We start from the raw sequence: 13477 nt of genomic DNA, 5'->3' as shown, positions 1-13477 counted from the left end.
ACCCATCAGGGAGTTCTCGTGTGAGTTCCCAAAAACAAAACCATGAGGGTGTGGTCGGGGCCTAAAGCGGACAATATCGTGCTACGGTGGTGGAGCGGGCCCGGGTTGTGGTGGGGGCCCAGGCGGGGATGTGACACCACATGCACACCTCAAATTAATATGGAAAAACTTAACAATACAAAACACTAAACTGCACCCAAAATTCCCAACTTTAAGAAACTTAGGTCGAAATAATGAAATTTCATTTCAAACTGTACCTCTTTTTTTATTTTTCCATTGAAATTTTTTGAAAGGATGGATAACACAATCGCCTATGCTGCGAAATATATAGAACGGATTCAAAAGTTAGCGTCGATCAAAAAATAATGTGCAAAAGGGCCACGCTGTTTAGGGTTAGGGTTCTTGAAGCTAAGGGTTTGGCACCAAAGACTTTCGAACAAAGGTGCAACCTCTAAACCACATGCACACCACAAATTAATATTGAACAACTTAACAATACAAAACACTAAACTGCACCTAAAATTCCCAACTTTAAAAAAACCTAGGTCGAAATAATGAAATTTCATTTCAAACTATACCTCTTTTTTTATTTTTCCATTGAAATTTTTTAAAAGGATGGATAACACAATCGCCTAGGCCGCGAATTACATAGTATGGATTCAAAAGTTAGCATCGATCAAAAAATAGGGTGCAAAAGGACCACACCGTTTAAGGTTAGGTTTCTTGAAGCTAAGGGTTAGGCACCAGAGAATTTCGAACAAAGGTGCAAATGCTGACTGGTTTGACAAATTAATCCATGTATATACATGGGCAATTAGGTTATTTCAAGCCGTAGAAATAATCATACTCATGTCCCATTGTTGTGCATTGCACAATGCTCTCTGCATATTTCGTTTGTCCTATTTCAGTCCTAAGATTAAGAAAGAAAAAAATCACTCTTTACAATGTCCCTAAATAATATGCAAACTTTACTCCTTGAGAATCAACTAGTGGATAATTGATATATTCAGATAACTCCAAGACCAAGCATGGTTACAACTTAGCAATACAAAACTGACGATCACCGTCGGAATTAATCAATGCACAGCATCATTATCAATATCGATCACTGAAAGGAGAACTTTAGTAGCTTCTCCAACAACACGAAACAACAAAACAAAAACCCACCTATTACTATTTGATGGGGCTCCCTCACAAAGTCACAACACCAACACCAACCCCCCCCCCCCCCGCTCTCCTCCTCCTCCTCCCTTTTTTCCCTCTCTTGTACGCGGCACTCGCTCAAAAATGATGCCTACAAAACTATTACCACTGACTACGTACATTAAGTACGTGGAACACCAGAATCTTCAAACAGGAAACTGGTCTTCGACCGCATTGTTTAAACTAGTTATGTTTTGAGGGGCTGGAGTATTCAGATTCTGTCACTTCCGATGACATTTCACTGCTAGAACTCCCTTCATTCCTATAGCCTGTTGATGCTAGTGCAGGGTTCCTCGGAGGATCATTAGCTGCAGGCTTTGCCCCTTCTTCTGCTAGTCTTTTCATCATGTTCATGATAGTTGGAACCAACTTGGTCGACAAGCATAGAAGCCCGGGAAGCTGTAGGCACAGTATCACAGTTAGAGGTCAACTTCTAAATCACCTTTTGCAATAAGATATTGTGGTTACTGGTATTATATGACCAGTCCTATCTTAAATAGATTGGCAAGGGATGAGGGAGGAGAGATAAACTTAAAATAAAATTTGATACTCACAGCACCATTACGGAATTCACCCGCAATGTCTAGCTGCACCCATAGGGCTTTAACGAGTAAAAATCCCACAAAGATGACGCACAGATACAAAGGATTTCTGCCATGAAGGTATATGAATTTGTGAGAATAGTGGTAATGGATAAAAAGGTAGAACACCAGCATCGTCATCTACCTCCACTAAAGGGAAGCATGTACCTTAAAAGTGTCATAAATTCATTGAATCCCAGGATTATCAAGGCAACAATTGCCCATGGAGGTGGCAGCCAGTTGTTATTACGCTTGTTAGCTTCCTGAAAAGTAAAATAGCATAGGAATGGACTAGGTGTGATTATCAGTAAGTTAAACGCAGAGAAATACTAACCATTAAAGAGCAATTGATAAAAATATTTATACCACGTGAATTGGTCAATGTATTCATCTCAACCGTGGTGACATTTTGAATTTGATATGTGCTGAGAAACAGTAATCATTTATGCAAGGCAATAGTAACTCTGCACGACTCAACTACAAAATATAAGCCAAGAAGCCTCTTTAATGATTTGTTTTTAACTCTTTAACTCCTAAGAACTGTTCTTTAATTTCTGTTATTTACCAACAAAAACAAAAAGATGTAATATCAAGCTTACTGAGTAATTTAATTAAGAAAATTCTGTCTGAAACTCTAAAAAACATAACAAAATCTAGTAAGGCATTTAGATCAATAAAGGTATAAATGTAAAGAATGGTACCATCTAAATCTAAATCTAACCTACAAAGCTAAAACACACTAAAACAATAACAGGCCACTAAATAATGCTTTATAGAAGACAAAACAGTTTATGGTTTCCATTAAGAAAAATAAGAAATCATAGAAAAAGGAAAAAGAGAAATGATAGCTAGCATTACAGGTAGTCTATCGTACCTGTGCAGAAATAGCCTGAGAAACACTGTACTCGGTCTCTGCTTTGAATTGCCTCCACAAAGATTTGCACTGGACAGGTGTGATCAATGTTTTTGATGCTGAAATCTGCATAGAAGGGGGAAAAGTCACTAAAGCTACTTGGTGCTTACAGGCAAAACTAAAGGCTACCAGCAGTACCACAGAACAAGCAAACGAGAGAATACATTGCCAGAGTAACTTATGAACTTATTTATCAAATAAGCATACTTAAGTCTGAGTGTGTCTCTGATTTCACAGAAAGGCGCAAGTCCGCATGGCCTTCTGGAAAAATACTTAGCTTTGACGCTAAAAGACCAAAAGGGACCAGTTTTTTCAAGGCTTGAAATACCTAAGCTAACATGGCTTTCTAATAGATGGGATCACTGCAACGCAGACTATAAATTCACATGCAAGAAATGAAAAAAAGAAAGCCACCTCTTGCCAAGTGCTTGAAGCCAGTGGGTCAGCTGCTGTGACACTCCTATCTTTAACAGCAGCATTTGTGGAATCCACCAAGGCAAGGGACAAAGTATTCTCAATATTATCAACGTCATCGTCATCCAAACGGATTGCGGCCATAACAGAAAGCAATTTTAAAGACTGCAAAATTGAATATATAGTTAAGGAAGCTTTAGCGAAAATAGAAACACAAACTATAGATAATACAACAGAAATTATGACATACAGCAGAACGAGCGGTTTTGGTAATTGCTCTAATATCTTCCTTCCCAGTCCACACACGTGGCATTGAATCAGAATCATGGCTAAATAATGTCATAAACCTGTAGGAAATTTTAAACCATCAGAACCATGACTAAGTAATGTTGCAAACCTGTGGACAAATCCACACTTAATTTCCATAAAATAAACTCTTGAAAACATTTTGACAATTGAATGTCTCAGAACCATGGCTAAGTAGTGTTGCAATCCTGTAGGCAAATCCAATCTTAATTTCCATATTATAAAATATGAAACAATTAGACAACTGAATGTGACCATTGAAAGGATTTCCTACCTGTCCTTCATACGAATCAAAACCCTTCCAGCCTCTTCCTTTGTTTTCGCTTCTACCACACCTCTTGCATATGCCTCTAGATTTGCAAGTATTTGGCCCTTAGCTTGTTCATCCATATCAAAACCGGAAAGTGCACTAGAGAGCCCAGAGACAGCTGATTCTGTCTCACGCCGGAAAAGTTTTCTTATTGAGGGCCAGGTCTCACTATTAGCACCATCTAGAAGAGCTTCTGCTGGTGCTGACAATGCAATCTTCAACTTTCCCTGAAAATATAGTTCAATTATCAGCCAGGTCCATTAGACAATTCAATCATAAAAAATATCAGGATTGAAAATCATTGAGAAAAACTTCTCGCTACTATATCCGACACAATGTAACCAGTCCAACTAGCTAAGTTATTGCTTGAACCCACTTCCCCTTTAATTTTCTTTTGCAGTCGAATTTTGCTTGGGCTTTTAACTACCTGTTGCCCCAATCATTTCACAAGGAACAATGGACAAAACATGCAACTATACCTCATAAAGTGCAGTAAGTTCAGATAGCTTAGCAGCATGAACTGAAGCAATACGGGCTTCTATATCACGTTTAAGCTTATCCCTTACTTTAGATGTGTCCCAGTTTGCTAGTGTGATAACAGCATCTGCACAAAATGTGTGAATACCACATTGTACTTTAGAAGCATGTAAAACTCAAATCTGTGGAGCCAAATCCAAAATCTGTTATTTTGAAGTCTCGCCCTTAGAACACATTTACTCAGCAGGAAGCAACAGGTCACTCAACTTGTACTTGAATGTGTTCTAAAAAGTGACTTGTGTATTCTTCGCTTCGTCAAATTAAAGGCTTCTCATATTTTGTAATTCAGTTTTTCGGAGTGTACATTCTAAATTGTAAATTGTTCACATATTCTTCACTTCATCAATTTAAAGGCTTCTATTATTTTGTAATTCAGTTTTTTATTTTATTTTTAGTTTCCAAATTTAGCTAAAGGAATGGAATTCCCAAAACACACCTGAACATCCTTCATCAAACCGAGCCATAAAGGACTCAGAGCAATTATGAGCAGCCGCTGAAAATCCCTCCCCACCACTCAAGGCCTTATCAAATGCTTCCTTGAACTTATCCAGAGTACCAGATCTTATATGTCCCAGCAAAGCTTGGAACGCAGGTTGTACAAGCTAACAGAAAAAAATAAGAGAAGGAAAAAAAACCATAAAAAGTGATTAAGCGAAGACATGAGTAAGATGGAATTGAAACTCAATTTATATATATATCGGGATTATTACTTGCAGCAATTTTTCTTCAAGCTGCTTGCGCTTCCCAGTTCTAACACCTTCATCAAAATACGTAGCCTCTGCATCATACCTAAAATTGCACAAATAAACATATTAATCAACTAAATACAAAGAACTATTCAGCCACACAAGTCAAAAGTTGGACTGCAACAGAAACTTTAAACTGCTCAGTATAATTAAAGCGAAGGAATGTCATTCGCATATTTCTGACAAGAAATTTAATGAAAATCTGAATACAAATTGACATATCAGTTGTGTTGGATAGGCTACATAACATAAAGCATCATACTGATGAGTTGATACCAAACTATTTACTTTACCCTATTCTTAGTTATAATTTATTGGATATTTTGGATGAATTTCGATACTTTGTTGTAAATTTCAATAGTAGGACATGCGAATCTACTTTGGACATAAAGCGATGAAATAGATGAACTTTGGAGTAATTCCAATTGGAGTGGGTTTGCATGTGGTGAAGAAAAGAAGGCCTAGTGCGCAGCTTTCCCACATTGACGTTTCTGGACTTTTGGGTATTTTGAAGGTCAAGATGGCATATTTTGAGGAAGGTTCCTTCTGAAGATTTGTTGGGACATCTCAAGTAGACATGGCAATTTCTTACACGACTCGTTAACACGACACGAAAATAACGGGTTTCGAGTCAACACAATAACTAATCGGGTCACATGATAAGAACCCGTTAATAGCGGGTGCTTAACATGTTTACATGAGAGTGACACGTAGGTAACCTGTTTCGACACGATAAGAAAAAAGTTATTTTTGATGATTTTAATTTTTTAAACTACGAAACTTACTATAAAATACAATAGATATAGCGGATATGTCGTATGTATATATTGTTTATTAATTATTATTGTATCATTATTCTACTCACCATAATCCATAAACCTTAAATTTAAATTTAACCGTCCATTGTAGTTTACACTTCATTCTACTCACCGAATTTCATTTTTCAGATTTTCTTTTTTGAAAAGTGAACTTTTAGCAGATGTAGAAAAATGAACAGTTCAGACCATTGATATGACATTCCAATATTTACGGTTAACTAAAATATGAGTTTATGTTATATAGTTTCTAAAGACCTTATAAACTTTGAGCTATATTTTCACAAATGGTAAAAACTTTGAACATGATATCAATGATCCGAACCGTTCATCTTCCTGCATCCTCTAAGAGATCATGTTTTCAAAAAAGAAAATCCAAAAAAAAAAAGAAACAAAATTTGGTGAGAAGAATGGAGCGTAAATATAAATGACAATCAATGGTTAAATTTAGATCTATAGTTTATGGAATATGGAAAACCTTAGTGAAAAACCCTTGAAGACAATATATCAAGCCAAAGTTTCAATACCATTTCCCTTGATGATTGATGAAAATTGAAGGGTTTTATTATCAAAAACGTGCAACATTCCTCAACCTTGAAACACAACTCTCTTCATTTTGCATATCTTTGAACATTTGTATTTTGTAGTATGCACTAACTTTTTTCATTAGGCTCTTATTTTGGGGTATGTAAATTTGAAAGACAAATTTTTTTTTTTTTTTTTTTATGTTTTGAAGTAATATTTATGTAACAATGTGGCATGTATATACTAATTTAGTATTATGTTTTACATTTTCAATATTTATTGATTTAAAATATATTTTTCTTAACATGTAACGGATCAGGTCATATTACCTGATAATATTAACGGGTCAATTTTGGGTCTGGTCATATTACCCGTTTATTTTAACAGGTGTTACACGACACGACTCATTAAACTATCCGGTATGACACGAAAACAATACAGACATGAAAAACACGACACGAATGCTAGGTCTAGTCTGAAGCTTTAAAAAGACATTTTGGGACCAAATCGGAGTTGATTTGGTCGGTCGAAAGTCTGATTCTTTCTACAATCCGAATTTGACTTTAAATAGGAAACCTTTTATTTATTATTTATTATTTAGTTAGATTTCCAGATTTATTAAAAAGCCTTGTTTAGGTAGAATAAGGAATAAAACACTATAAATATTGAGTATTGTGTATTAGGGTTCTATCCGCACTACTTTAGAGAACTTCGTTAAGCTTTGGCAATTTGTATTCTTCTTTCAAGGTGTTTTCTATCCACTCTTCTAATAATCATTTTTATTTTTTAATAAAATTCATTTTGCTAGGGTAAGACCACGAGCCTTAGCATGAATATGTAGCTTTATTGAATTGCTTATGATTTTATGCATATCGTGTTTAAACTATCTATATGTCTTGAGGACTGGCCACCATTAGCATGTTTAGACAAGTAATTTGATGCATTTGGTCAAAATATCACCGAGGATTGAGTAGGGCTTCTTGTGGTTGATAATTGTAATTCACTTAAGGCGAATATCACGCTCTTAATGGTTGCATGGTTTTTCAAAAGGTTTTCACAAAGTTTAATGCGTCTTGCATGTTTACATTTGATCAGACATATTGCATGTTAGATATACGTTCTTACTTGAATATCACGAGAATATGATAAGGAAAACCTAACCTTCAAAGTTGCACGTGTAATTCATAAGTAATTGGTAAAACTACATAGGATTGTTATTGGCGACGGCTAAACCCTAGGGCTTTTTACATTTGATTTTTCCAAAACTATTTTATTTTCTCTTTGTTGCCAAGTTTTCATTAAAATCAATTTTAATTACTTTATGTCTTTTTATTTTAATTCCCAATTCCAAAACTTTTTCAAAACTTGTTTTAAATGATTAATTAAGTATTGGTTTTAAATACAAGTTATTCATATCAATCCTTGTGGAGAACGAACTTGTTTGAGCCATTTATACTACAACCCTTGTTCTCTTACAAGTATTTTTAAGTATTTTTATCCCTACTTTTGCAATTGGTAAAAATCCTATCGCATACCAACAAGCCTTCTTCTTGTAACCAGTAAACTAGATCTTCTAGTTCAATTAAGTGAGGCTCACTTAAGAGTCTTATGCATCATGAATTCTAGAACCTAGATGCAAGTGTCTACTCCAAACCTAACATGACCATCAAAGTAAATTCTAGATGTTCACTGAAAGTGCATACTACCTAATTAAGAGGATACTCACAAAACAGTTAAAGAACTTCTCTCTCATTAGATCAAATTGTATCCTAAAGCTATAATGCTGAGAGAAACAGATGAAGATACTTACTCTGAAAGACAAGTGTCAAGGATTGAATTGAGCTTCTTCCCAACGCCAGAAATAGGACCAGACTGAACAGCCTCATTCAACTCATTCCACTCCTGTGATAATTAAGGAGTTCAGGGGCCACAAAAATTACAACATCAACTTTAAGAAGAAAAATGTGGTACTGTGAAAAATAGGTACCTCATTTCCTGCAAAAGCAGCATACTTCTCATTTGCAATTTCTTCACAACGTACAGTAGCCACCATGACCTACAGTGAATGAACAAAAGATGACTAAATAAAAACAGCATGCATATGACATGAATGTCATAAGTGAAAATATATTCGCAGTGTTACCTTGTGGGCTGGAAGATCAAGATCTTTGTTTTCTTTGATGACTTTCCATATCTGTTGTGTACTAAACGAAAACCCTGAAGCAGGAACTACCCCCCGTCGGTCTCCAGCAAGACCACCGGGTGCAATAGAATGATAAAATCTCTGTCTCAAGCTAGTAACCTTAATTTATAAACATAGGTTACCAAAGAACGAAAACAAAAATGTTAGATAAATGTATCTAGAGAAAAGCTAAAGTTCTTTGTACACCAAGAACAAAGAAGCAAATATTAATTTTTTTAATTTGACCTGTTGTACAAGACCAAAAACAATTCTATGAGGTCAACAGACACACATATGCATATATACCTGCTCCTTAAATTGCTCTTCTTTTTCTTCATAACTTGAAAGAGCAACAACCTCAACCTAACCATTCAATCATCAAAATATGTCGAAAACATGGTTGATAGTTTTCACCACAGTAACATCAAATTGCTGCCATTCTTTAACAGTTTATGCCACAAAAATAAGCACATCTCTTTGCTCATATGTCAGAAAAGTATTGACATCTTACATTAAAAAATTCACTTAGTGGAGTTTCCCTGTGGGCTTCAGGCTTAGGAACAGAGTCCCATATCTGCAGCAAAGGATCGAGAAGGTTGAAAATAAACATCAACATAAGTCAGAAAATAACAAGGAAACAAATCACTTACCTTCTGAATGTCTTCTCTAAGAACAGGTTCTAAATTTTCCAATGGTGTCTAAAAAGAGACGAGGATACTATCAAAAACTCAAGCCAGATTTGAAAAGCCTTGCAAAGAAACAAAGCGATGTAACATAAACTAAAAAATGAATAATAAATGCAAAGTAAAATTGGCCTTATCTCAAGCTACGACGTAGAATGCTAAAAGAAAAGAACTAACCCTTGTTTTATCACGGATGACAAACATCAGAGTTGTTTTACGTGGACTAAATAATCGCATCATCACCTGTGAAGCATAAAGTTTAAAAATCAATCTTATGAAACTTATACTAATTGCTTAAACACGAAAGCTAGGTATAAAAATACTTGGAACACAGTCTTCAGGAGAGGCTTGCTTGCAGCTTGCTCACGGCCAATATCATGGCACCACCTGATTGATAAAAATTGCTTCAGAGATTAACTCACAAAGACTATGAAAAATGAAATCCCAAACAATATAATAGTTAAAAGAAAAGTGCAGAGAATAAATACATATTTCAAAAGGGAGAAAGCTCACATGTTTATGAGCACTATATCTGAAACAGCAAGAGCAAAGAGGGCACTCTGCTTCTCGAACGCAGTATCATCCTTTAAAAGAAAAGCGATTAATAATAATCAAACAGTTATGTCATAAAGACTAATAAAGTTGGATAATCCTTTAAAACAGAATAATGCAGTATCATCCTTTAAAACAGAATAATGCATTCTGGTAAAAGTTGGATGGAATAGTTAATAAAGACTAAGAACTTTTGAGAATCCAAGCACAAGGGCGTGGAGGAATATAAACAGGGAACTGGTAATGACGATAAAATCCAAGTACAACCATAAATCAAAATTTAAAGAAAACTAAAGTGGGGTGTCCACCTCTCCTCGTTCTCTTCCATCGGTACCCTCTAAATCCATTACAAGAGTGCAAGGCTCAATGCCAGCGCATTTTGCAGCCCAAATACCTTTAGTTGTTTGTGACCTGGAAAAAAAAAAAAAAAAAAAAAAAAAAACATGTGCCAATCATATTACTGGTCCATTAAACAAAATATAACTAATTTATTTCAGATTGAGCATCATGAGAACTTGCCTTCCTCTAAAAGCATCCATCTCGCGAAAGTTGGTAGCAAATAAATGATTTAATAATGTGCTCTTCCCTGGCCAGACCATTAGTAGAAAAAAAAAAAAAATTAAGGGAAACCTTAACATATCATATCCTGTGACTAAACCTTGGTTCCGGTCCCTAGTCAACCTAATTGTTAGATGAAACCTTATTTGTTTAAATAGTTTGATCCAGGTTGCTAGCATCATTTAAGGGATTTAACTCATGCATTTATGCATTCAATATCCTACAAATTATGAAACTTAAACAAATTTACAATATAACAATTACTTAGAAATGAACAATAGGGTAATATTGTTCTTCACATAATTCTACCGTAAAAATAAGGTACCCACATAATTTTTTTATTTTTTTATTTTTTTTTATCCATACCCACATAATTATTAACATAGCATAAGAAATAACTATTGATATATTTTAAAACATAAATACATATAATTATGGGTACATTCACAAAACAATATGTGTACAAGTTAAATTAAACATATAGGTACATATTAAAATTCAAAATTATGGGTACAAATTACAACTAAAAAGAATATTGGTATAAAGTAAAAAAATGATACAAATTATAAACATAAATATAAATATATAAAAAATACTAAAAAGCAAGGTTCTAGAAGACGCTAGGCGCTAGTCGAGCAGTGAGCTGGGGTCTAGCGCCTAGGCAAACTAGGCGGATCAAGTAAATTTATTATATATTCCGTAAATAAGTACCTCTTTATACTTTTAAAAAAAAAAAAAAAAAAAAAAAAAAACACATAATTGGATTGTGATACATCAATTGCAAAATAAAATGACATAGATTATAAAGTATTAGAACATATTGAAAACATGGGGAACAAACATATAATACATGTTCATCCAAGTATTTAACAAGTCTCTTATATTTTATTGACAAAATAAAATGCAAAATGAACACTCTCTCAACAAGAGAGAGAGCCAAACAACCACCCTTACCCAATCCAAACCACAACGGCCAATACATTTCCCACTGTACCCCTACAGCCCTCCTCTATTTCCTCCTCCTCCTCTCCTCGTCCTCCTCCATCCACGCCCACATCTCCACCCTCCTCTCCCCTTCCCCGACCTCTCCTCCTTCGCCTCCCTCCTCAACTCCTCCATCTCCTCCGACCTCCTCCCCCACTCCTCACTCACCCTCCTTGCCGTCCCCAACTCTTTCCTCTCCTCCACCTCCTACCTCACAATTTTCTGTCTAAGTGAGAGTAGCGACCTAGGCAGTCTAGATGGGCTAGGCGGGCGCCTAACCGGGCTCGGTGGACGCCTAAGCGGGTCTAGGCGCACTTTCTTAATTTTCAAACACCTAGGGACTAATCAGAGCGGTGGCCAGCCGGCTAACACTGGGATTTATTTGAAAATGATTAATAAGTTGAAAATGATTATTAAGTTTTTCATTTTTAAAATTGACATATAATGAGTTGTAAATAATTTAATATTCAAATAATGACATGGAGAAAAGGCACAAGACCTTGATCAAAAATGAAAAAGGAAAAAGGTTTCTATTAATGAGAAAGAAAAATGAGGGATGGGAACCTAATTTATCCTTTAATAAAATACACTTCATCATATGTAAACCATCAACAAAGTAACCAGGGAAAAACGAAGACTTGTATGCTATGCTTGAAACGATAAGAATGCATACCACTACTTTGTGGGCCCATAATGGAGACAACCGCATAAGAAAGCCCGCATTCAGGCAATTTTGCCTCCTTGATAAACCGGTCAATTCCGCTGACATTGAATGTACCATCCCCGTCGATAAGCTGAGTAGAACAGCACTCCTCACTTTTTGCTGGATGAGAGTGTGCTCAAATGTTAAGACAAGAAACAAAATCCACGGATTTCAAAGCTACAAAACATCCTAAAGAAACTGATCAAAAAATTAATCTGCCGACCAACACATTAGGTTTGCTGATTCAAATATCATCGAAAGCATTTACAAAAAACCAAAATCTGCAAAGACAAAGTATAAAATCAATCAAAATAGCTACCATTTTCTCACTGCTCTTAAAATTTCATCCAATTGTATATATTTCTGCATGCCTTTTGCATGTATCACAACAAAAACATAATTTTTGTAGTCTTGAATTTAGAAAAGGTAAAATTTCGACACTGATCTGCAAGTGTCATGCTAATTAACCATACCCCGATATTACATTGCTGAAGACAAAGTTAAATCAATTACATTTGTGTTACAAATGTTTCTAGCTCACCTCAACTAAGCCAAAAAGAATCCCATAACCCACAGAAGACCATCGAATTACATTTCTGGCGTCTCAAGCTAAACTTGATAAATAAATGAGAGAAGATTTTGTTATATTTTCCTACACTTCCTGACTAACAGAAAAAAGAAATGGGATTTTACGATCAATCATTTCCCCTCAATGTACCATTTCAAAACCCCAAAATTTGCATCCAACTGAGGCAAAATCAGGACTCAATTAAATTATAAAAACATGAACAGGTAAACACAAAAACTGAAACCCAATGCAGAAAATGCTAAATGCCCATGACCGCTCCAGGTATCACAATCAGTAAACGTCTGAAATTGATGGCAATCAGGTGCTAAATCGCAATTAATTAATGAAAAACGGAAAATTAAACAAATGAATAAATAAACGTCTGGTTATAATTATGATTACGGTATATAAATCAGATGGATGAGAAGGTACCCATTTGCGGGTGAGATTGGCTTCGACGAGATTGTGATGACGGGCTTCGAAATGTGTGCGAGACAGAGAGAAAGAGAACGATTAGGGGAGGGGGAGAGAGAGAGAGAGATCGATCTCAGAGGAGACAGAGAGACATGTTTTCTCAAATAGTGGGCGTGACTCTGTCTCCATTGCTCCTCTAATTACTTTTTGCTAAATCAGTTTCCTTCTTTTTCTTTTCTTTTTTTTTTTTTTTTTGTTCTGCTAAATGTAAAAACGAATTTGAACGTAAGAAAATTTTATTTGATCCCATCTAATTTTTTTCTACATTTAACTTACTTTCTTCATTCATATTGTTTTCCAAATTTATTACTTAAACTACCCTCTAAAACTCAATTCAAAATGTAAAATTATCTTTACACTCATTCCCTTTATAAAATAACATATCTAATTGAATGTTTTTTTTTTCCAAAGAGGCGTCTTTTG

The 13477-nt window shown here is 35.2% G+C and overlaps 1 protein-coding gene across 1 annotated transcript; it reads right to left on the bottom strand.

Annotated features, from left to right (window-relative positions):
* Positions 1-977: 977 nt before the first annotated feature.
* On the bottom strand, positions 978-13172 carry LOC137708651 (protein ROOT HAIR DEFECTIVE 3-like). Its single transcript, XM_068447772.1, has 23 exons — positions 13013-13172; positions 11983-12132; positions 10287-10353; positions 10076-10178; positions 9729-9799; positions 9539-9602; positions 9393-9458; positions 9183-9230; positions 9044-9106; positions 8839-8895; positions 8494-8652; positions 8338-8406; positions 8161-8252; positions 4975-5053; positions 4701-4866; positions 4207-4331; positions 3692-3954; positions 3362-3458; positions 3112-3276; positions 2659-2763; positions 1953-2047; positions 1758-1854; positions 978-1602 (listed from the first exon to the last, which is right to left on the bottom strand). Exons 1-23 carry the CDS (start codon positions 13014-13016, stop codon positions 1387-1389), a joined length of 2421 nt encoding a protein of 806 aa, XP_068303873.1. The 5' UTR covers positions 13017-13172; the 3' UTR covers positions 978-1386.
* Between the last annotated feature and the right edge of the window lie 305 nt (positions 13173-13477).

Source organism: Pyrus communis, chromosome 11 (assembly GCF_963583255.1).
Source record: "Pyrus communis chromosome 11, drPyrComm1.1, whole genome shotgun sequence".
In the NCBI taxonomy this organism is placed as follows: Eukaryota; Viridiplantae; Streptophyta; class Magnoliopsida; order Rosales; family Rosaceae; genus Pyrus; species Pyrus communis.
Note: the sequence above shows the minus strand (reverse complement) of the source record. Positions and strands in the feature narration are given on the sequence as shown.